At 41.6% G+C, this 25,499-nt stretch overlaps 1 protein-coding gene and 1 long non-coding RNA gene across 6 annotated transcripts in view; one reads left to right on the top strand and one right to left on the bottom strand.

The window, feature by feature from the left end:
• Positions 1 to 1,241, top strand: part of lamb4 (laminin, beta 4) — a 95,132-nt gene extending 93,891 nt beyond the window's left edge. The window contains exon 36 of the mRNA XM_069909449.1: positions 1,083 to 1,241. Within this exon, the coding sequence (XP_069765550.1) occupies positions 1,083 to 1,222 (140 nt within the window). The 3' untranslated portion in view covers positions 1,223 to 1,241. The remainder of the gene's footprint in view (positions 1 to 1,082) is intronic.
• Positions 1 to 25,499, bottom strand: part of LOC138748757 (uncharacterized) — a 62,262-nt gene that overhangs the window by 30,251 nt on the left and 6,512 nt on the right. For all 5 annotated transcript variants that reach the window (XR_011348237.1, XR_011348240.1, XR_011348239.1 and 2 more), the window contains exon 2: positions 17,704 to 18,193. This is a non-coding gene — a long non-coding RNA (uncharacterized lncRNA). The remainder of the gene's footprint in view (positions 1 to 17,703; positions 18,194 to 25,499) is intronic.

The raw sequence follows: 25,499 nt of genomic DNA, 5'->3' as shown, positions 1-25,499 counted from the left end.
TTCTTTTCTTGATTTTTAATTGAGATGGTTCTAGATAATTTTTTTAATACTTTTATTAATATTTGTACAATATAGAAAAATGAACAATACAATTATGATATATATGCTATAGAACTAATAAAAATGTTACAATAATGATCATATGAAAAAATTCAGAAGTACAAAGGCACAAACCTGTGTTACAATCGAATCTAACAAAAAAAAATCAAAAAAAGGATAAATTCAAAACCCCTTCCCCAAGCAAGGTTGAAACTCAACATTTAAAAAAATTCAAGTGGCATAATCTTGGAGTGAGCATAAACAAGCCCCATATCATATGAAATTTTATATTCGAATCAATGACAGCTTATCTATTTTTTTTTCAAATTTAAGCAAGTCATAATATCCTTTAACCATTGTGCATCTGGAGGTGAAATAATTGTCCTCCCATTTAATCAAAATTGCATGTCTGGCCATTAACGAAGAAAAGGATAAAATGCGACATTGAGTTGAAGTTAGACTCATTTATTTCTAAGATGTAATCTAATAAATAGGGGGATCATAATTCGGAAGAACTTTCTTCTTGAATGCAACAGAACAATGGGCCCTGAACAGTGTCTGAGAGGTTCTGGAATGAAGGAGCTGGTATGACTGTAAGGTGTACTTCAATTACATATGTAGTGCTCACGATGTCTGTGTATTCCTTTGTTCTATCTTTATTGTGTAAAATTAAACTGTGGTCTATTACTCTTCAAGTTGCTGTCTAAAATAATGGAGGCATTGTTTGGAGCATAATTAGAATATGGAGATAACTGAATCTTTTGCAGTGAATTTCCTAAACATCATTAACTTGCTATAAAAGATGAAAATCACCTGTCAAAAGTCCAGAATTGAAGTATATATTTTTCCCTTACGTAAAGATGTAGATGCTCTCTGAAATGTATTTAGATACTCTTTAAATATTGTGTGGTTTTACATCAGTGTGACATCGAGTAACCAGTCAATGCCATCAGGTGCTAATGAGGAGGAAAGTTGACTAATAATCTGACAGAAAGGATAATAAATAATACATTACTCATGTAATTTTTTTTCTCTTTTTGTAGAACTAGAAAAGAAGATACAAGATGGAAATAAGAAACTAAAGGAAAGAACAGATTATTTGTCTGAATTAGAAAACAACGTGACAAGCATTAAAGAGTTTATTGAGGAGAAGGTCAACTTCTACAATAAATGTCTACCATAATAAAATAAGAATTCACCTTTGTATTGTCACTTACTCTTTGTAACCTTTAAAATCAAAATTTTGCAAAATATAGTGTCCAGAAAATTGATTGCAAACAATGTATATCCTAGTCTCTGCAGGAGAATTCCAAAAATAACATAAACCCATGATATTCAAATAGTCATTCTGTTTATTGATTCCTTGATTATTCATTCAAAATCTGTTACAAATTGAAGTTTAGCAAACTTGAAGCTAAATAAGTGAGCATTTGCAATAATTGTCAATTCAAAAAAAGGGCTAGTCATGAGAATAAACAATACACAATAAAATTCCAATTGACAAGCAAGATCCTTCACATGATCTTGTATGGGAAGGGAAAAGGGGAAGGGTTCAAACAATAGCGGGTCTGGGCACAGGATGAATGCAGAAATAATCTTTATTGAAACATGCGTAAGGGCATTGCTACAGGGATAACATACACAAGGATTTTCAATTACACATCATAGAGCAAACAGCCACATTGGACTTAATTCTATTGATACTAGTCGTCGTCACGGCTATCCCTCGTAGTTGAAGATGATGGCCTTTGTTCCATTGATCCACGGAGCAGGACGTCCGTACATGTATTTGTTTACCGTGTACTTGATGTTGCACCACAAGCAGCACATGATATTTCACAATCAACCAACTAATTCCAATGGAATGAAAACCACAATGATTGGAGCTGATGGATTTGTTGCAGCTTTCGTCTGCCTCTGTAGATATTGAGGTCAGAGTAACTTCGTCCACCTGTTCCACTGTTGAAGACTTGGTTGGATCGTTCTTTGTCAGGGACCTCACCCTCGACCTGACCACCATAGGTGACCCTACCAGGAGCCTAGCTCCAGACGACATCACTTTCGGGATCACAGGACCACACAAGCTTCTCCACCACGACAAAGTGATAATCCACCAAGAAGTGATGCTAGTACAAGTAACCTTGCACTCTTACAACCCATTCACATTGGACTGAATACTACCGATACTAGCAAATTTTTATTCAGACTGATCACAACCAAGGACTACAATATGCTACCTGCCGTTCCTTGTGTAACATGGTCATAGCTCAGATGCTATCTACAACTACAACAGTCCTGATCCCTATGTAGTGCACACCTTACCAATGACTCCACTAGCATTGACCACAGCAGGGTCTATCTCAGGGCCAAAGAGCAAAGGAGAAAAAGTTACTGTACATGGTGGACTTTATAGGACAGTAAGCTGGATGGTCCAGCCCACATAATCACTAGGTGATTAAAGGGGCCAATGGTCAGGTGTGCACTAATGGGTAGGAAGAGTCCAACCTTGATTGGCAGATGATGTGACTTCTGTTTAGGTTCCAGACAGAAAGGTCCATGTGACCCTTCACAATCCCACCAGATTTCAGATAGAGAGGTCACATGGCCCTCCACAATCCACACTACACATGACAATTCACTTACCAAATACATCATGATCAACTCATGTTCATGGATCCCTTTCCTTTCTGTACAGTGCTCTTTTTATTTGAAAAAAAAACTCATTTTGCATCTCTGCCTTGATTATACAGTACAACTCCAATTATCCGAAATCAGATTCTCCGAGATCCTCAATTATCTGAAAATTTTTTTTTTTAATTTTGGATAAATTAGAATATCCAAAACAAATCAGAAATCCTCATTTATCCAAAATTTGTTTGGAGTTGAACAGACCAGGGAGGCCGAGCTGCTGGTGGCAACGGGAACATTGGGCTCCCAGCAGGAGCAGGGCCTTGGTGGTGTGGTGTCGGTGACTGGCAGCAACCAGCTTTTTTTTTTGGTGAGAATTAACATTTTAATGCTTAAAAGCCTTCCCTGGTTGTTTTAGCACTATTACAAATTATCTCCTGTTGCTACTGGGCTGTTTTTTTAAAAATTGACCATTTCTCCAGAAAAACTGTTCACCCGACCATTTTGGATCATTGGAGTTGTACTGTATCTGGCTTTTTCATTCAGCATTTCTTAATTTGGTGATTTGACGTGGTATACCAGAGCCAGAACAACACAACCACTTCTTTGTTATTTGAGTGTCAGATTCACCCCAAAATTAAAATCCATTAATGTGCAATTATACCACAAATTTTGCAGTCTCAAATTATCAGTCAAAATTACTAATTATGTTACCATTTCCCATTGTTCGACATAGAGTTTTATTTATCCAAACCTTTAACCTTATATTGTCCGTACAAGCAAGCCAAACACTCACTTTCCTTCAGGATCCTCACAATTAAGTACTCAATTTCAAAATATGATCAGAAGCCACGGATAATGAGGCAACTAACTCCTTTGCCAAAATTGCTGATCAGGAAACCTCTGGGAAAGTTCTTGGTGTGGCCAAGTGAATCAGACACTGTGGCTTTGTTGTTGGTCTGAATGATACCTACCACAGTCTCAGTACTGTTTTGCGTGCTTGCTTGTTGTTGAACTCAAAGATATGTTAAAAACATCTTTGCTCCAGCCTGGAAAGATTCCAAAGCAGAAACTTCATTCCACAGGGACCTTGCCAAAACAGTAGTGATGTTCTCTTTGTCCTGCTCAAACTACAGCAGGTGCTAGATTTCAGTGAGAGCATCCAACACAGGAGTCTCAGGCATCTTTAATCACTTTCAGGAAGGTGAAGTTTCTGGCCAAATATGCCCAACTGCTGTAAAACTGAGATTTTCTCCTCCTTCAAATAGTTTGTCCTTCACTGCAGGCCTGTAATATGTTCTCTGAGTAAGACTCAGTTCCAAGGGAGAGAGGCCTATCAGAACATGTCTGAGGGTTTTGAGCATGGGCAGTGCCCTGCAACAGGTGAGCTAAAGAGAACCACCCACTTTAGAAATCTAAAATGATCTATGGACAACAGCAAAATTTGTAAATTTCCAGCAATAATTGGGAAAAGGACAATCAGCAACCAATTATCAAATAATTAACTTTTTAAAAAAATTACAGTGGGTTTTTTAAAACTGGTGACATTTTTTTAGAAGTGGAACATTAACAGAGACTAAGTTTTAAAATTGCAGCGGCAATGCCCTTACATGCTGATCTGCCTTTGCACATGGTTTTCACAGATTCTGTCCAATGAGGCTGGTGTTAAAATTGCACATTTGCAAACCATGAGAATTACTTCTGTACTCATTGAACCCAAAGAGCAGTGCCACTGAACCCAATTTCATCATGTGACAATTGGCACATCTTGGTCCTATTCTGCTTAGCCTTCAGGTGTTCTGGAACAACTTTCATAAACATTGCTCCACTTGTGCATTCTAACCAAACAGTTCCACCTCTGAGCTGGTTCCTCCAGTTTTGCTGATCATTTAGGATCACGTTCATATGAAGAGAATAACAGGAAACCAAATTCTGGAATCACATTTAGGCCAGCTCATCTAAAGATTACAGATTTCCTTCCCTGAAGAATGGTGAACTAGATGAATTCTAATGGAAATCTCAAGCAGTTTCATGGTTACTGCAATTGAGATCAACTTTTTTAAAAAAAATGAATTATTTTATGTTACATTCCTCTGCTGCTACTGTAGGATTCAAACTAATGTTTTTGGATCAATGGTGTTACATTATAGACCAGCAGCAAAAGAAATTCAGCAAAAAATTGTGATTTGTAAAACAATATTTTTATTAATAACTACTAAAAGTATAACATCTTACATAAATCTAAACTTAACCCCAACTATATGCAAATATACCTATATGTGTGTCTGTGGAATACCCAAACCATTACAGCTTAGGCACAATTCAGTAAAGTCAATTCAAAGTTGTGGAAACCCAGAACCTTTAAACTGATGTTCAGACGTAATTATGAAGTAGATGAGACACTGAGTGATCAGACTGCTCAGAACTTACAAATCCTTGTCTAGTTGCTTCCAAAAAAAGTTCTTTCTACAAATGATTGACACAACTCCCCTCTTTCTTGCATAGGGGAAACAAAACATGTGACTTCCACAATGGTTCCAATGACCCAGACAAGGCTTAGATGAAATGACCATCAGAATGGTCATGATCCAATGAAGCAATTCTCCTGCTTCTTTTACCCAGTTATGAGTCAATCAAAATGACCATTACAAATGGTCACAGTGGTTCACTGTTTTCCCTGACAAAGAGAGACAGCAGAAGTGTTCATTTCCCAGAACAATTCCAACTCTGTGTTTTTGGATCACTTACTTGATCAATACTAAAATCTGTTTCAATATCCTAAAAAAACATGACTCATTATCATATGTCTTCTCTCCTCACAAGATATCCTTCCATGAGTAAACAATCCATTATTCTGGGTTTTAGTTGAGAGCATTAACTCTGTTTATAGTTTGGACTCAGGTGCCAGGCTGTCTGGAGATATTGTAAACTGTGACTGTTTGTACCCTGCTCCAACCCCCTAAGTGACACTCACTAAAAAATACTGGAAGATTACAACAAAATGGTACCAAAACCAAACGGTACTAAGTTTCCCCATTATTTATAGAAACTACATTGTGATCACAAATATACATTAATCTAAATGGAGGGAAGCCAAAATTGTTGCTTCAACTGGACTGTAAAGATGGAGGAAGTAAAAGGGCAGGTGTTGAATGGTAATGTACCATAAGGAATAAAGTGAGTGTCAGTGGACTGGGGAAGAGAGTGGATATTAACTCCATACATGCATGGCTCTCATAAGGCTGTGTTCCATGGACCAACAAAATGTGTGCTGAAATATAGGACACAGCCTTTGAAGAGATTTACTAATTTGGGAGGAAATAACTAAGAGTGAGCAAAACCAAGGGGAATTATTTTTAATTATTTAAAATTAAAAATAAACAGTTGCACTTGTCTTGGCTGGAACAATAGAAATAGCTACTGCCTTTCCAGGCATGTAAAGATCATTTTCCAGCCAATTTCAAGGATGATTGATCTGGAAGGAGGTACAGAAGCCTGAAGATAACCGCTTATTTCCCTCTGCCATCAGATTTCTGAATGGACAATGAACCACAGACACTACCACACTACCTCTTATTTTGCACTAATTTTTTTTTTAATGTAATTTATAGCAGAATTTTGCACCACAAAACAATGAATTTGATGACATGCTCATGACAAAAAATTCTGATTCAAAATTCAAGTTTGTTTCTTCATAGTACCACAAGAGGGCAGAATGACTCGAGATTTTGGCCTTGAATTTCTGTCTGTGCCATGCTTTAGTGCACTGCATGAACAATTTTAACATTTTCCAAATAAAAATAGCATGTAATAACCAAGTCGCCGTTAAGTCTGTATTGGCAGCAGCCTCAAGGGGTTGCAGACTTTGAGGAAACAGAGGTCGGGAGCTGAGCACCAGTAAATGGGGAGACCAACCTCTCCCCCCCCACCCCTCCCCATTTGAGAAGGAAAAGCAAAGGAGATGATCCACAGGATGGGGACAACGATGACGGACCAGCAAGGGGCTTTGCAGCTGAAGAACATACAGGCAGTGGGCTATTGGCAATTCAAGGTGAGGAATCCACCCAGATTGTGGGCTGCTGGCGACTGCAGTCAAAGTTCTGACATCAAGGCAACAGACCTCTGTAGACTGGATCGAGATTGACTGAAGGAATACCAGGCTTTTAGACTGTGATGCAAGAGGGCGGTGAGAACGCTGAAGGCTTCCTGATCGTGTTGGAGGTTCGGATGTGGAGTTTGGGTCGCTGATAGTTTGCACTGGAGTCTACGGCTGCAGAGACTGCCGGAGCGCTGGAGGTGAATCCACAAATATTCGGTGACTCTGGGGGGGACTCTCTTGCTTCTCTTTCTCTGATTGTAAGAGATGCCCGTACAGCAGACTGAAGCAAAATTTTGGTAATATTACGCCTGTTTATTACATAATAAAGGAATCTTAGATCTTGAACATCTTCACAAGCTCTCCCAAGCTATGTCCGCTGGCTTCCAAAAAAATTACCTTAAATACTTCAAACAGATTAATGCACAGATATTTTTTTTAAGAGATACAACAGAGTAAAAGGCCCCTTGGCCCACGAGCCCATGCCACCCAAACACTCCAAGCCTTCTACATTTTTGGAGGATGGGAGGAAACCAGAGCACCTGGAAGAGCAGGGAGAATTTACAAACTCTTTTCGGACAGTGGGGGATTCGAACCTGAATAGCATTGTGCTAAGCACTACTCTAAATGTGCCACCCCCGTTCTTCTCCTCTTCGGCAGTCCCTTGGGATCGAGTATGATTTGATTCCCCTCCACTTTTGAGGTTCTGAGAAGGCTGATGAGACTGGTGTGAGAACCACAGATGGGACATGAGGTGCTGATGAGGTAGGTGGTCTAACAGGTGGAGAACTCCATACATTGCTTATGTAGAGGTTCTGCGGGCTTCTCCGTGCCATTCCGAATGCTCATTCTTCACTTCGACTAGTTATGGCCAAATGTTCCGAGAAGTCAGTGGGAATATGGCACTTTTTCAAAAAATATTAAGCACGTTTTGGAATAATTTTCTCTGTTTGTAGTTTGATGTTGGGCACACTAAGAACTCTTCACAAGATGGTTAACTGAGAGTAACTAGAACCTCATCACCAATGATATTGGCATGGGAAAGAATGCTGACATTCCTTCACTTATCATTCTCATGAAAGTCACACCATTAAAATGAATGGAATGAGATGATCAGCGCTCACATTGGAGGGTAGGTTTGGTGATCAGATCAACCACATGGATGTCTATGAGTCAGAGATATCAACTATAAATTAAATTCATTATGATGATACAGTTAGTGGAGCGATTAGTGCAATGCTGTTACAATGCCAGCGACCCATGTTTGAATCTGGCACTGCCTGTGAGGAGTTTGTACGTTCTCTCCGTGTGTACATGGGTTTTCTCCAGGTGCTCTGGTTTCCTCCCACTGTTCAGAAACGTACTGGGATTGTAGGTCAATTGAGTGTGTTTGATCAGCATGGCCTCTTTGGCCAAAAGGGCCTGTTATCATGCTGTATGTATAAAATTTGTAACCTTGAATTTAAGTGAGCGTGTATTGATGCCCATCCTGCTTTCTGCGTGTTTATTTGTTCAATTCACATGGCTATTAGATTTTGGACTATATATTTATCGTGTATCAATTAATTTGCTTGAGGATGCCAACTTCCAAAAATGTATTCCTCTTTCTCTTTGCATGTGGCATGCACAAGCATATTTGCTGATTTTAAGTAGCATACAACACTCATTTTTGCATAAATTGTGGATGTTAGGAGTCCTGTGAATGAAGTGCATTAAAACGAGTCTAAACTGAGGGCACGGCAATGGTGAGAATTTATATCAGTCTGCTATTGAAGTATTGATCACATGTGCTTCTCCATAATGTGTTTAATGGTTTTAAATCCCACTCATTCCATTTCCATCCTAAACCATAGCATTCAGAATCAGAATCAAGATTTATGGTTATGAACAAGTCATGAAATTCGGTGTTTTGCAGCAACATCATCGTGCTAATGTACATATTATAGCGATCTTATAACATTACTATATATTAAAAAAATATCAAAAATAGTCCACGAAAAGTAAGGCAATGTCTTTGGTTCATTGATTATTCAGGAATCTGATGGCAGTGGGGAAGAAGCTGTCCTTGTGCCACTGAGCGCTCATCTTTAGGCTCCTGTACCTTTTCCTTGATGGTAGCAGAGTGAAGAGGGCATGGCTTGGGTGGTGGGGGTCTTTGAGGATAGAGGCTGCTTTTTTAAGACACTGTCTCATGTAGATGGAGTGAAATCTGGTACCTGTGATGATGTAGGCTGAGTTAACAACCCTCTGGAGTTTATTCTTGTCCTGAGAGTTGGCGCTTCCATACCATGCAGTGATGCAACCAGCCAGAATGCTCTCCACGGTACAGAAGTTTTCGAGAGTCTTTGGTGACATTCAGAATCTCCTCAGACACCTTACAAAGTATAGCTGCTGGCGAGCCTTCTTTATAATTGCATCAGCATGGAGGCTTCAGGACAGATCCTCAGAGATGTTGACACCCAGGAATTGGAAATTCTTGTCCCTCTCCACTACTGAGCCCTCAATTAGGACTGGCCCGTGCTCCCCTAACTTCCTCCTGAAATCCACAATAATTTCCTTGGTTTTGCTGATGTTGTTGTTGTTACACCACTCAACGAGCTGATCTATCTCCCTCCTGTACGCTTCCTCATTGCCGTTTGTGATTCTGACGACAACTGTGGTGTTATTGACAAACTTGTAGATGGCATTGGAATTGTGCCTGGCCACACAATAATGCGTGTATAACAAGTAGAGCAATTGGCTAAGCACACATCCTTGGGGTGTACCTGTGTTGATAATCAGTGAGGAGGAGACACTATTCCAATTCATACTGACTGTGATCTTCCAATAAGAAAGGCAAGGATCCATTTGCAGAGTGGGGTACAGAGGCCTAGAGTATGTAGCTTTTTGACCAGCACTGATTAAGCACATGCTGATTATTCAAGTAAACAATGGTGACATATTCTCAAATGCTGTTTTTCTCTTTCAAAAATGCCACTGGTCCTGCTGAGGTATTTTGACATTTTCTGTTTTATTTTTATTTCATGTTTTCGAAATCTGCAGCACTTTGGTTTTGCATAGCAAGTATTAGAAAACTCCTGCCTTATTATATCTACATAGTTGGGCAAAAGAGCAGTGTCTAATAAGTCTGTTGCTCTTGAAGAAAGCTGTAAGCCATATAGTTCAATAATAACCATTTCTAAAGAATGATCAGCTACGTAAGAAACAATAAACTCCAAGGGTGTTGTTAAGATTCATGAACTCTTAATAATATGTTCAGACTTAGAGAGTGAAATGCATATAATTGTGAATTACATATTAACCACAAAATATAGAAAGCTATTGACTGGAGAGCATAAATTAGGTAATTATGGAAAACACTAGCAAAACACAGTACCTCCATTGTTACTTTATCCTCACAAGAAAATTAACAGAGAAACTAAATATTCAAAGAATATTTCTAGGCATTTTTGAGGGCAATACCTCCCTCATTTATAAAATTTTCTTTTTCTTTAGATTCTTGCACCTTCTTTGACTTGCCACTTTCCTCTGCAGCAATAAATCTCATTAAATCCCTGTTAAACCATTAATTAAACCACTGGCGACTGCTTCACTTATTACTTCTGTAGTTTTTGTCAGAATTCCCCAAGCCTCTGTGGCATACCATTAGTTTTTTTTCTCTTTAAGGACATAGTTTTAAAACAAATTCGTATACTTGGTGTGGTCTTTTCTACATTGGGTTGGGCGACTGCTTCGCTGAAGACCTGTTTGTTCTCTGTCTGGGTTTAAGTATGACTGCCAGGAGCCAACTACTTCAATTCCCCTCACATTTCTCAGAAACGTCTATCCTTGGCCATGGTGAGGATAACACATCATATTACTTCTAGACAACTTTAAATCCAAGGGCATGCACATCAATTTTTTTCTATATTTAGATACCTCCCCCAATCTATGGAGTTCTACTGTTTCCATCTCTTCTTTACCTCCTCCTGTTCTCATTTTCTTCTCTAATTTTACACCCCATCTCCCACAGAACACCCTGCTTCTACCAGTCTCTCCATCTCTCCCACATTCTGTCCAATACCATATCATTGCTTCATCTCACCCAATCTTCTTTTCCCTTGATATACTTGGTATTGCCTCTTCCTACTTTATAAATGACGTGGATGAAGAGGCAGAAGGATGGGTCAGTAAGTTTGTGGATGACATGAAGGTTGAAGGAGCTGTGGATGGAGCTGGAGGTTGTCAAAGGTTACAAGATTATATAGACAGGATGCAGTGTTGAGCAGAAAAGTGGCAGATGAAGTTCAATCCGGGTAAGTGAGAGGTGATACATTTGGAAGGACAAACTAGAAGGCTGAGTATAGGGTTAATGGTCAGTTACTTCAGAGTGTGGATGAACAAAGGGACCTTGGGACTCAAATCCATATATCTCTCAAGGTTGCCTCACAGGTTGATAGGATAGTCAAGAAGGCCTATGGGATGCTGGGATTCATTAATGGGGCGATTGAGTTCAGGAGTAGAGAAGTCATGTTCCAACTCTACAAATGTCTGGTAAGACCACACTTAGAGCATTGTGTTCAGTTCTGGTCACCTCATTATAGGAAGGATGTGGAAGCAATGGAGAGAGTAGAGAGAAGAGATTTACCAGGTTGTTGCCTGGATTAGAAAACAAGTCATATGAGGCAAGGTTAGCAGAGCTGGGACTTCCCTCTTTGGAGCATAGGATGAGAGGAGACTTGATAGAGGTCTACAAGATTAAAAGAGGCATAAATAGGGTTGACTGCCAACACTTGTTTCCCAGGGCAGGAACAGCAAACACCAGAGGACATATGTACAAAGTTAAGGGAGGGAGGTTTCGGAGAGACATCAGGGTTATGTTTGATTCAGAGAGTATGGATGCCTGGAATGCCTTGCCAGGGATGGTGGTGGAAGCTGAAACATTAGGAACATTTAAGAGACTCTTGGACAGGCACATGGATGAAAGGAAATTTCATTGGGTTGGCACAACATTGAGGGCCAAAGGGCCTGTACTGTGTTGTAATGTTCTATGTTCTATATTGCCATTGTTTATGGCCTGATCCCTTCTTCAAAGAATAAGAAGAATGAAAGGTCGGCAATATATCTTTGCTTTTTTGGATGCCAAAAAGACCGGCTGAGTTCCTCCAGCATTTCTGTGTTTTTACTACAATCACAGCATCAATAGCATAACTCAGTTCATTGGTAACGTGCCTCAAAATTTTCCTTGAAGAAGGGCTCAGGCCCGAAACGTCAGGAATATATCTTTGTCTCCTATTGATGCTGAAAAGACCAGCTGAGTTCCTCCAGCATTTCTGTGTTTTTACTACAATCACAGCATCAACAGCGTCACTCAGTTCATTGGTAGCGTGCCTCAAAATTTTCCTTGAAGAAGGGCTCAGGCCCGAAACGTCAGGAATATATCTTTGTCTCCTATTGATGCTGAAAAAGACCAGCTGAGTTCCTCCAGCATTTCAGTGTTTTTACTATAATCAGTGTCTGAAGCCTATCGTGTTTCTCACAGTAGGACGCGGCTAGAAGAATCAAATAAATTGGCCTTGATCTTTTACTTGAAAACTTGTAATTGCATGGCATGATAGGAACCTTAGTTAAATAAGGTAAGGATCAAAGAATTGTGTGCTGCTTTGTGAACATTAACATGGGGGCACTTTTTAAATTTGATAAAGATCTTTGTTTTTGTAATTACCTGGGGATATGCTGCAGATCTGAGAAAATATGCAAACACCTTTTGTTAAAGTGGGCATTCCATGTAGTAACGGCAAATGCAATCAATTGGCACTTTGTTACTTGGAATGATTGTGAGCATCAACAAACCAGACCAAACCTGTATGGTCACTATTTTGGCAGAGGTAAAGGGGCTAGTCTTCCAACAAAGTCGGATGTGAACTGGCACATTCCTGAATGCTTGAGTACAAACTGAGGTTGGTGCAGCCAGAACCAGGGATTTGTATAGAAAATCCACATATGCTGGAGTATAGTGCAGTACCTGGAAACTCAGCAGGTCATGCAACATCCAGAGGAAGCAAGAGGCAGTCAATGTTTCAGGTCCAAGCCCTTTGTCAGAAGTGTCGAAAATCAGGCAAAAGCCAAAATAAATGGATGGTGGGAAGGAAGGGGAAGGGGATGAGCACAGACTAACAGCTAAGAAGTAAAAGGAATATCCTGGTGGGAGAGTAAAAGTAAAAGAAGCTGAGAAGTGAGAGGAGGAGAGGGCAGTGAGCTAAGAAGGATAGCTCAAAGAAGGAAAAGGAATGGGGTGGGAAGCAGGAAGGAAGGAGACAGAAGAATAGGGAAAGAGTGAGTCGGGGTGGGGGTTAACTGAAATTAGAGAAGTCGATGTTGATGCCGTCTGGTTGGAGACTGCCAAAATGGAATATAGGTGAGTGCCCTAAACAAAGGGTGACGGCCTTTTGATTCCTATGTATGTTATGTGACTTGCTGAGTTTTTCCAGCATTTTTGTCCACTACCCTCAAACAGAATGGGAGTAACACAAAGGCTTCAGATCTTGGGATCTTGAGGTAAGAAAAATTTGCTGGAGGCACTAATCAGGCCAGTGTCCATGGGTGGAAATGGTCAGTCAACATTTCGAGTCCAACCTCTATATCAAGACGAATGGGGAGTAACCCTGGCAGGAGGAGGGTCACAGATGAGGCAATGGTCCTATTAATGGTTAACTGCACAATAACAGAATGTACAAATATGATGCTATGAATGTGAAATTGGGAAAAATATGACAAATTGGGAAAGGTATGCAGGGAAAACAGGTTTTAAATATAACATTGGAAAAACATGAACTTATTGATGTGGAGGAGGAGCAGGCCACTCAGTCCTTGAGCCTGCTCCACCATTTAATGGGTCCATGGCTTATTGTAAATAGTAAAACACAAGAACTGCAGATATTAGAATCTTGAGTGAACAAAAAGAAGCCTTGACTAGACTCCAGCCCCCACCCAAAATGTTGGAAAGGGTTCCCATCCAAAATGATGACTGACCATTTTTCTCCATTGATGCTGCCTGACCCACTCTAACTTCTTCCTGATTGTAAATGGAAACAACTGAACAGAGAATCAGAATCAGAATTTATTGTCATGAACAGGTCACAAAATTTGTTGTTTTGTGCAGCATCACCAGTGCAAACATTAATATCAATCACATTACAAAATAAATAAAAATAGTGTAAGAAAATGAAAAAGACAAAGTGAGGCAGTGTCTATGTTTGATTGTTCATTCATGAATTTGATGGCAGAGGGGAAGAATCTGTCCTTGTGCCGCTGAGAGCTCATATTCAGGCTCCTGTACCTTTTTCCTGATGGTAGCAGAGTGAAGAGGTCTTGGCCTGGGTGGTGGGGATCCTCAAGGATAGAGGATGCTTTCTTAAGACACCAACTCTTGTATGTCCTTGCTGGAGTGAGGTCTGATGCACGTGATGTTGCAGGCCGAGTTACAACTGTCTGGAGTTTTTTTTTCTTGTCCTGAGCATAGACACTTCCATACCAGGCAGTGATGCAGACAGCCAAACTGTTCTCCATGGTACACTTGCAGAAGATTTTGAGAGTCTTCGGTGACATATCAGATCTCCTTCAACTCCTCACAAAGGATAGCTGACGGTAAGCCTTCTTCTTAATGTTTTTTCAATGATTTCAATCGCCAGATTGAAAAAAAGAGAATTAAAAAGATTGAAAGAAAAGAATTAAAATAAGATTGAAATAAAGAGAATGAAAACTACAAACTAAGTTAATGGTGAATGGTCCAGCCAATTCCACTAAAGAAGATTGATGACTATGAGTATTTCAGACATATTTGAGAAAAATGAGAAAATGTATCACACAAAATGTTTTGTCTTTAAGGAAATCAGAATCGTAGATACTTATTACAAGCCTCACAAATAACCTAATGTCTTTGTTAAGCTTTTCTTTGTATTTCAAGAACATAATAAAGCTCACCTTAATATGAAACTTGAGACTGTAAGTCAACAAGAATCCACATGTTCACACACACACACACACACACACACACACACACACACACACACACACACACACACACACACACACACACACACACACACACACACACACACACACACATCATATTCAAAAGGTCTGTTATGGCTATGGCAGGTGTTGGCAGGTATCTTGGAATTCAGTCTAACCTGCAAGACATTGGAATAGAACAGATTGAGTGTTAACAGTCTCCACTATTCTCAATATCATCACTGCGGACCCTGATGATGGAAATGCAAAGGTGGAGAGATTTCCTGCAAGTGCAGGGGCCAGGAAGCCCTACAAACGCACATTGCAATTCCAGACTGTAGGACAATTAATCCTTGGGATCAAGTATGCCTACATGTAATCCTACAAAATTTAAGTAATCCCCTTAAGTCAAGGTTCACAAAATCATCTTCATATGCTGTATCCAATCAAAAACATTAGAAGCCAAAACCACTGCCCAATCTACCTCACCTCCTTCACTCTCCAATCTTTCAATCGAAACGTATGCCTAACATTCATAAGCTTCACACCTTGCATACCACCACATCACCTAATCAGATTCCGCCCTAACACTTATTTTATTTAGAGAAACCAACTGATGAGTAACCACAAGCACGAGGAAGGATTGGAGAGCTGGGAGAGAGGCGGTGGGGGGGGGGGGGGGCGTGCACTGCATCATCACAACCAAATTAAGGAGACAATGCTCACAAAGGCTGCAATATTGGAGCAGTCATGACTCTACGGTGAAAAATATAAAAATGGCAGCAAAGTCATATTTAATCATTCTGCTCACATTCTAATTGCCTCATCCCATTCTTCTGAATTACAGGTAGTGCAAGCATGTATCATCGACTTTCCTTCACTCCGATCCCATGCTTTCATCCACCACAACCCTATTCTCATGGCATTCTTCTTTCAAAGAGATCATAACTGTACCTTGCCCTGGTAGTGGCAGATCAAAGCAAATGAGGTTAAAGAGATCTAGTCACCAGCTTACATACAGGAACTGTGACTATTTCAGCACATAGCTTCAAGATAGCATCTACATGTGGTGAGGTATTAGGTAACTTCTAAGCCTAAGCAAAGGCAAAACGAGGGGGTGACAGCTCTGCTTGGGGTGAAGTCTCATGAGATTTGCCATAGAAAGCTCATACGAGAACTTCAATAACAGCTGAATGAAGAAAATATGGCATGCATAATGTAAGGTCTGTTAGAAAAAAACTAAGTATTATTCGATCGACTACTGAAGAGTCTAGAAGTAACCTTGCCCAAAACTTTGCCCAGAGATTACAGTCTATAATTTGCAGCTAAAAAATCTGGAAGTAGAAACTCCATTGGCTGATTTGAGCATCCAATCATAAACATCGATTGCCAGTATCACCCAATACAAACAAAAGCTATCCATTGTACAGCAGTGGGCGCTTCATTATGCAGCTACCATTATGCAATATGTTAAAACAGCATGTGTTATTGTGATGGTACACCACCGGCCTACTGCAGGGGGCAACCTCTGTACCATCAGGAATGTACCACTGGCCTGCTGCAGGGGGCAACCTCTGTACCTTCAGGAGTGTACCACCGGCCTGCTGCAGGGGCATCCTCTGTACCTGCAGGAGTGTAAGGGGGACAGGACAACACCTGGCCGACTGTCAATCAGTCGACCTGAATGGATCAAGCCCCACCCAGTCGGGTGTCAATCACCCTCTGGGATATAAGCTGTACCAGCCTCCAAAGTCTCACTCAGACTTACAGTCAGCCTGGCTCTGTGGAAGTCTTTGCTGATTAAAGCCTGTTGTACAGTCTTTACCTTGTGTATGTCTAGTTCTGTCTAACAGCGCACCACAGTTATAGGGCCAAATTTCCAACCAATGTCTCTTCCAACTGGTGTCAGTTTGCATGTAGCCTTTTTACAAAGGCTTGCTCAATTTGGCAATTAATTTCATAATCCAACTCAATTCCACACTGCGTTGGAATTCACTCTTTTAATGCATTTTAACCAGTCAATCTCAAAATGTTAGGATCATGCATATGGAATGCCTGGGGTAGGCAAAAGTTCAATACATATATACTGTATTGAAAATCCAATGATTAGATTTTGGCCATTGTAACATGACATGTTGAAACATTGAAACAAATGGAAAGCAGAGGTAAAGGAATTATAACTAAAATAAAACCAAAATATTGTCTTTGTACAAGATTTTCATGAATTATTTTGAAAATTCAACTTACATGTCTACAGAAATTGAGCTGTATAAACTTTTCGGAACACTTCAAATTCCAAAATGAAAAGTCACAATGAAATAACTAAATGAACTATTGTATGACAAGGGCAGAGTGGTTGCAGATGGAGCTATTCAGACAGGGTGACGTGTGTTTTGTTAAATAACAGGAAACTCCAGCAAACATTGCCTTAGTTTCAGGCTGAGATACAAATGAAAGCCTTATTTTGGAAACTCATTTAAGAAGCATATGCAATTCACGGATCAGATGTTGTACACTAGCTTCTTTATTTCTTAACAGATTTTATTGCAAATCTGCTTGAATCGGATCTTGATAAATTTTTACATGAGCAATACAATAAATCCAAATTAAATCGAGGTTTTATTTTACACAAGCAATAAAAGACACAACAAATCTAAATTAAATTAACAATTTTCTAGAAACTGAGACATAACTTGGTTCTCTGATCTGAAACTAAAACAAAATCTTGGGACCAGCTGTAACCTGAATTGATCATTTTTTCCCTGCCTTGTGTGAAAGCTGTGAAAATATAATTGCGTAACAATCATGGGGCAGCTATTATCTGCCAACCTCTACCCCACCCCTGTGCCGTTGAAAACTGGCAATATTTCCTCTGCCTTCTCAATCTTGATGAGACTGGACCCAAAATGTCAACTTACAAGTCTCTTTCCTCCACAGATGCTGCTTACCTGCTAGTTCTTCCAGCATACTGTTTTGATTCCAGAGTCCAACATCGGCTGTCTCTTTTATCTTCTTGTCTGGCATATAATCTTTGCTGATTCATGTGTTCATAAAATGTAATTATTTTTTCAGATCCTTTCATGCAAAATGGGAATTATTTCATTGAATCAGGAAAATATTGTTGGTCCTGTACTTTTTTTCAGTGGTCCCTTGGGATTAAAGATGGCTTACTTTCACTCCACTTTTCTGGATTCACACAAAGCAGGTGAGTGTGAGGTGGGGCACAATCCCTCCGCCATATACACAAAGCTTCCAGTTCACTGATGTTCTCAATACCTTCCCATGTGCTTCTTCTCAACTAAGCTGTTGTCAGTTTGAGATTCTTAAGAGTCAGTGCTACTGATGTAATTCCTCATGAGGCTTTGTGCATTTCCTTGAATCTTTAATTCTGTCCACCTGATAACACCGGACAACAATTTTTTTTAAATGGTTTGCTTCCTGGAAAAAAAAAATTGGGGATTAAGTTAGACAACTTCAAGCTGAACACAATGATAATTCCAAATTTGCTGTTTCACGTAGGACTTTGGAGAAACATTAAATTAACTTTTATTGAATTTAGTATGTTTAATCACATAATGGTGTTGGCACATTGCATTGAATGGAAATGATATCTACTGTACCTCTGGACGACAGAATCAAACTGGAATTTGCGGAATGATTCTTTGACCAATGCCAAGAACAAGTTGAAGAAGGATTTGCTGATGACATTTGCTTCAAAGGACACAAGGGATACTGTTACGATCCCAGAGGACCCCAAAACACAGCAGCAATCGATATTCACCAAGACAAATGCTTAGTTAAACAAAAGTTGATTTTAATTATCTTTAAACATAAAAACAGGGTCAATCTTTAACTTATTACTATTAACTTACTTAACCCCCTTCTAATTCTAAGCGCACGTGTTTGTAATGTGTGTGTGTGTGTGTGTGTGTGTGTGTGTGTGTGTGTAAGTTTAGAAAAGTTCTTTGATCCATAGTCCAATCTCACTTCTCATTCCTCCAAGTTCACTGGTTGCAGGCAATTCTTATACTATGCATGCGCAGAATTTAACATTTATGAAGTTCACCAGGCTTTGGTGCTTGAAAGGTAAATGGTTACCGCTCAGTAAGGTTCTTGTTTGTTTTCAGATAGAGGTTTGTTGTTCCTGGACACATACTGATCCCTTTAAATCAGCCATATCAGTGTCTTGCCGAAGAAACATGCTCCACCAGGGTATTCCAGATAATAACATCTTTCTTTCTGATCACCACAGAGTTCCTTTTTGTTTCTGTTATTTCAAGTGAAACATTAGGCAGCCAGACCTCTCCTCTTGTATGGATCACAGGGCTTTGACCAGGCTGAACTAAGCACTCTCAACCCGTCTTCCAAATGGGGTTTTTCCACAAGCTTGCCAGCTTGTTCTGTTCCAGTCCCAGCTGCTGCTACTGAATGTAAACTGCAAAACTGGTCTCCCTCTCTCTCTCTCACTCACTGAGAATAAACCTGTTTGACTCTCTCTGCTTGCAAAACCACATGACTCTCTTAGAACAGCAAGCTGCACTCCAGACAGGCTGCAGTTCCGAACTCCATGTTCGATCTCTTTCATCTGTTGCTTTTCAAAACAACAATCCATTAGTGAAGTCTCTTGGGCACTCTCCAAAGTTTTTGCAAAGGCCTCCAGGAGCCACCCTGTCTGGCTTGAGCAGAGCTCCAGTATTTTAAATGAGATCTGTTTTGAAGTTTTTGTATGTGACCTACACTAAAAAAAACCTGCCCCAATTTATCTCCCAAAAACATAGAAACACAACATAATCTGTCACAATATACATTCCATTAATTTTAAATGGAAATCAAATAATGTCCAGTATGTTTCCGCAGTTATGTGGTCATTAAGCCTTAAAGTTATTGAAGCACATACAATCTAAGAGCAATTTTGATGCATGAGTGGTGTAATTTCCTCAAAAAGGTGTTTTTTTCATTTCCTCTTTTTCATTTCATATCCCTTTTGTAAGGCTATGACTGGAAGACTCACAGGGAAATACATGCTTAGGATTCTGGAAAAGAAAAGCAGGAAGCTAAGTCATTGAGGCAGAACCATCCACATTTTTTAAATTTTAAATCTTTTAAAATGTATTTATTTATTTATTTTAAATTGAGACATAGAGCACATTACAGGCCCTTTCAGCGCATAAGCCCATGCTGCCCAATTACACCCAATTGACCTACAACCTCAGTACTTTTTTGTTTGGATGGTGAGAGGAAACCAGAGCACTGCGAGGAAACCCACGCAGACACGGGAAGTATGTACAAACTCCTTTCAGACAGCGCTGGATCTACACCCCGGTCCCTAGTGCTGTAACAGGTTTGCGCTAACTGTGCTGACAAACGGTAAAATTATGGACTTTTACAAATCAGCCAATTAACTGGCTGAAGACTAAAATCCTGACTGTAAATGGCATCTCCTTACCCACAAACATAATATTGTTATAACGTGTATAGATAGGTCACACTCAAAACATTGATAGCTTTGCAAGCTATCATCTATCACTTAAAAACCATTTAATTTTTTTTATATATAAACTTTAGAATTTTAAAAAGCAATTAAAAAGATTAAAGGAAATTGAAACAATTACAAAAAAAACATTAGATATGTTGTGACCATTCAAAATTGTCACAACATAACATATGTACTGTTCCTGTGCCAGGTTTAATAATGTTCAATGTAACTGATGATGCAAGCAGCAAATTTTGCTCAATTGCTGTTGTATCCTATTCTTTCTTTCTTTGGCTTGGCTTCACGGACGAATATTTATGGAGGGGTAATGTCCACGTCAGCTGCAGGCTCTTTGGTGGCTGACAAGTCCGATGCGGGACAGGCAGACACGGTTGCAGCAGTTGCAGGGGAAAATTGGTGGGTTGGGGTTGGGTGTTGGGTTTTTCCTCCTTTGTCTTTTGTCAGTGAGGTGGGCTCTGCGGTCTTCTTCAAAGGAGGTTGCTGCCCGCCGAACTGTGAGGCGCTAAGATGTACGGTTTGAGGCGATATCAGCCCACTGGCGGTGGTCAATGTGGCAGGCACCAAGAGATTTCTTTAAGCAGTCCTTGTACCTCTTCTTTGGTGCACCTCTGTCTCGGTGGCCAGTGGAGAGCATGCCATATAACACAATCTTGGGAAGGAGATGGTCCTCCATTCTGGAGACGTGAAATTACCAATGGAATTTGTGACCTCAATATTCAAACCAGAGTCTTGAGTATTCTAATGCTTAATGGGGAAAATGCAGTCACAGAATTACAAACACTGCTGATAGTGGAATCTTGAGACAGTGGAGTAACTCAGTGTATCAGGCAGCATTTGTGGATAGAAATGGTGAGTCAATGCTTCAGGTCAGGACCCTTTTTCGGGACAACTACAGGATGTATTTTATCGAGACAAGTTGCAGGCAGTCTCAAAAGCAATTGCAGATATTACCAATAAATTTCCAACTAATTTAGATACCATACTTCTCAACCAACAACAGCTGATATTCTAAATATAATGGTAGAATTTGTGGATAGTTTTTGCTATCAGTATCAGTCAGTGTGACCCTGACTTCCAAAGAGAGACCAATCGATGCATAACAGTATGGCTGAAGGGTCTTCAAACAAAATGTCACATATCTCAGCTATTGCAACCTTGGAGAAACTGATAGAATGTGGTGAGTCTGTGGAAGTAGGTCCTTGCCTCATGCCCCAGAGCTCCTAAATCTCCCTGATTGGCTAAGCAAGTCCAAAATTATGCCTCTGGCAATAGAGTGCTGCTGGCAGCATTATTAATGAGGCACACAGTGAAAACATATCTCAAAAGTGAATTAAAACTTCCCTGTTTTCATATTCCATATTCTCTGTATTTTACAATCATGTTAAAGATCCCAATCAAATCTTCCAAATGTCAGCAGAATGTCCCTTTAACTAACAAGAAAAACCTAAGACAATGTGTTTCTTGTTCGACCAGGACTGTTCCACAGGAGGTCACAGTATGGAATGTTCTGCTCCAATTTTCACTGTAACGGGGAGAAATGTGCATGACATGAATAATGACATAACTTGGTGCCTGGAAAACATCAGGCCTGTTAACGTGATTTCCATGAAGTGCCCATTCTAATTTTGTTTCTGTAAGTGATATCCAGCTGTATTTTGTAGCAACAAAAAAAAACAGGAACTGTTTTTGGGTTTATTATTTTTTGCATGTTGATTTACCTTAGAGTTACAGAATTGGACAACAAAGAAACAGGTTCTTTAGCCTACTATATCTAGGCTGACCATCATGCCAATCCAGACAAATCCTACTGCCAATGTTCCCTCTCATTTTTAGTAGTCAGTGTGCACAAAAATCTTTCGTTGTGCAATTTTTTTTCCTGTGACAAAAGTATGTGCACACTGAATGCTTGTCAAATGCAAACTTGCAATATGTTGTTCCATTAGCCATCAGCCAGCTCCCCACCATGACTACACACAAAACTCAAAACGGTCAACCAGTTTACCTATCTCGGCTGCAACATTTCATCAGATGCAATGATCGACAACGAGATAGACAACAGACTCGCCAAGGCAAACAGCGCCTTTGGAAGACTACACAAAAGAGTCTGGAAAAACAACCAACTGAAAAACCTCACAAAGATAAGCGTATACAGAGCCGTTGTCATACCCACACTCCTGTTCGGCTCCGAATCATGGGTCCTCTACTGGCATCACCTACGGCTCCTAGAACGCTTCCACCAGCGTTGTCTCCGCTCCATCCTCAACATCCATTAGAGCGCTTTCATCCCTAACGTCGAAGTACTCGAGATGGCAGAGGTCGACAGCATCGTGTCCACGCTGCTGAAGATCCAGCTGCGCTGGGTGGGTCACGTCTCCAGAATGGAGGACCATCGCCTTCCCAAGATCGTGTTATATGGCGAGCTCTCCACTGGCCACCGTGACAGAGGTGCACCAAAGAAAAGGTACAAGGACTGCCTAAAGAAATCTCTTGGTGCCTGCCACATTGACCACCACCAGTGGGCTGATATCGCCTCAAACCGTGCATCTTGGCGCCTCACAGTTTGGCGGGCAGCAACCTCCTTTGAAGAAGACCGCAGAGCCCACCTCACTGACAAAAGGCAAAGGAGGAAAAACCCAACATCCAACCCCAACCCACCAATTTTCCCCTGCAACCGCTGCAACCGTGTCTGCCTGTCCCGCATCGGACTTGTCAGCCACAAACGAGCCTGCAGCTGACGTGGACTTTTACCCCCTCCATAAATCTTCGTCCATGAAGCCAAGCCAAAGAAAGAAATAAAACATCAATGAGTATTCCTTATTTTATAATTTTTAATTACTACATTATTTTAGGTAATTAACCTTTTGTGCGCACATTGATTTCCTTTGGTCCGCAGGTTGCAAAAACGTGTGTGCACACGCACATGCACAACTTAAAGGGAACAGTGCCTGCTGCCTGCATTAATTCCATCGCCCTCTATATCCTTCTTGAATTTCTCTGATTAAATCTTTGGGAAGTACCATTAATGCTCTAACCTCAGTGATGACTAAATTAGAAGAACTATATCCACTGGTAAACTATGTGAATGGCAAAGTTTCATGGGATATGCCTGAATAGTCCATGCTGATAAATATTTCAGGCATTCCCAGCAAATGATATCTTGTGCACATTGAAACCAGGGCAACATATAGAATTGGGGTTGAACTTCAATTATTCCTCGCAGCTTCTACATAACTGTGTCTGTATGAGTATTATTGCCTTTCAATGCTGAAATAGGCATGTCTAACATGAATCATGAATTGATTAGTAATGCAGGCAGTCAGTTTCTTGGGAAGTTAACCCTTAGTATGTGGCCCACAGCCATATTAATGCTTTGCAGGAGAAAATTGGTACTATATCTAAAAGATTGCAGCTCACAATAGTAGCAGTTACTTCAGCTCTAAATTAGTCAATTATTTGATGAGATTGTGTCATTTAATTCTTGTTTTTAGTAAAAACACACAAATAGCTGTATGTATTTTTTGACAGATTATGTTGAGTTTGTATTGTATATAAATATGTTTTTGGCAGATAAATTGGGGCAGGTCTTTTTTTAGTGTAGGTCACATACAAACACTTCAAAACAGATCTCATTTAAAATACTGGAGCTCTGCTCAAGCCAGACAGGGCGGCACCTGGGGGCTTCTGCAAAAACTTTGGGGAGTTTCACTAATGGATTGTTGTTTTGAAAAGCAACAGATGAAAGAGATCGGAGCAGTAGTTTGGAGCCGCAGCCTGTCTGGGAGTGCTGTGTCTGGGCCTCTTCACTGTGTTTTCTGCTCTCAGAGGGTCATGTGGTTTTTTTGCAAGCAGAGAGGGAGTCAAATAGGCTTTTCTCTGAAGCCACTTTCAGGTGCATTCACCGCAAAGAATGCACATGCAGCAGATTTAGACCTGTGGTATGGACGTTCAGGTGGCAGTGCTAAAAGCGCAGCGCCGGCCACCTAAAAGGGTCAGCTGCAAGGGAGGCGCCTCGGAGCGCATTCTGGTTGCTATCCCAAAGGGATGTCGGGGCAGGGGCAGCCGGTGCGGTGCCATAGTCCCGCACTGGCCACCCAGCCCTGTAGTCCCACGACAACCACCACACCCCCGACGTCCCGCGCCAACCGCCCCACCCCCGACGTCCCGCGCCAACCGCCCCACCCCCGACGTCCCGCGCCAACCGCCCCACCCCCGACGTCCCGCGCCAACCGCCCCACCCCCGACGTCCCGCGCCAACCGCCCCACCCCCGACGTCCCGCGCCAACCGCCCCACCCCCGACGTCCCGCGCCAACCGCCCCACCCCCGACGTCCCGCGCCAACCGCCCCACCCCAAACGTCCCGCGCCAACCGCCCCACCCCCGACGTCCCGCGCCAACCGCCCCACCCCCGACGTCCCGCGCCAACCGCCCCACCCCCGACGCCCCGCGCCAACCGCCCAGTCCCGACGTCCCGCGCCAACCGCCCAGCCCCGTAGTCCCGCGCCGGCCACCCAGCCCCGTAGTCCCGCGCCGGCCACCCAGCCCCGTAGTCCCGCGCCGGCCACCCAGCCCCGTAGTCCCGCGCCGGCCACCCAGCCCTGTAGTCCCGCGCCGGCCACCCAGCCCTGTAGTCCCGCGCCGGCCACCCAGCCCTGTAGTCCCGCGCCGGCCACCCAGCCCTGTAGTCCCGCGCCGGCCACCCAGCTCTAACTTCCTATGCTGGCCACCCCAGCCCTGACGTCCCACGCCGGCCGGTCCAGCCCTCACATCCCGCACTGGGGGGGTAGGGGCAGTGGGGAAGGGGGCTGTCAGGAGTTCGCCAGCTACTGTCATCCCCTTAGCAGCTGCATTCAGGTGCCTAGGGGGTCTTCACTGCTCCGGCGATTATCCCTCTCAGAGGAGGGTTGGAAAGTGCATCTCGGAGGCGCGTCCTGCTCTTTCAGGTGGCATCCCAACAGCCGCATAGAGGTAGAATATGCGGCTTTACATCAGGGTATTTTGGCCACATGAAAGTGCCTTGAAGCGGGGGGGGGAGGGATACAGGTTTTGCAGGTTTACAGTCACCAGCAGCAGCTGGGACTGGAAGAGGACAAACTGGCAAGCTTGTGGAAAGTCCCCATTTTGTAGACTGGTTGTGAGTGCTAGTTCAGCCTAGTCAAACCCCTTATGGTCCATACAAGAGGAGAGGACTGGCTGTCTAATGTTTCACATGAAATAACAGAAACAAAAAGGAACTCTGTGGTGACCTGAAAG

Source organism: Narcine bancroftii, chromosome 13 (assembly GCF_036971445.1).
Source record: "Narcine bancroftii isolate sNarBan1 chromosome 13, sNarBan1.hap1, whole genome shotgun sequence".
Classification (NCBI taxonomy): Eukaryota; Metazoa; Chordata; class Chondrichthyes; order Torpediniformes; family Narcinidae; genus Narcine; species Narcine bancroftii.
The sequence above is the reverse complement of the archived record's forward strand: the minus strand, read 5'-3'. Positions and strand labels throughout refer to the sequence as shown.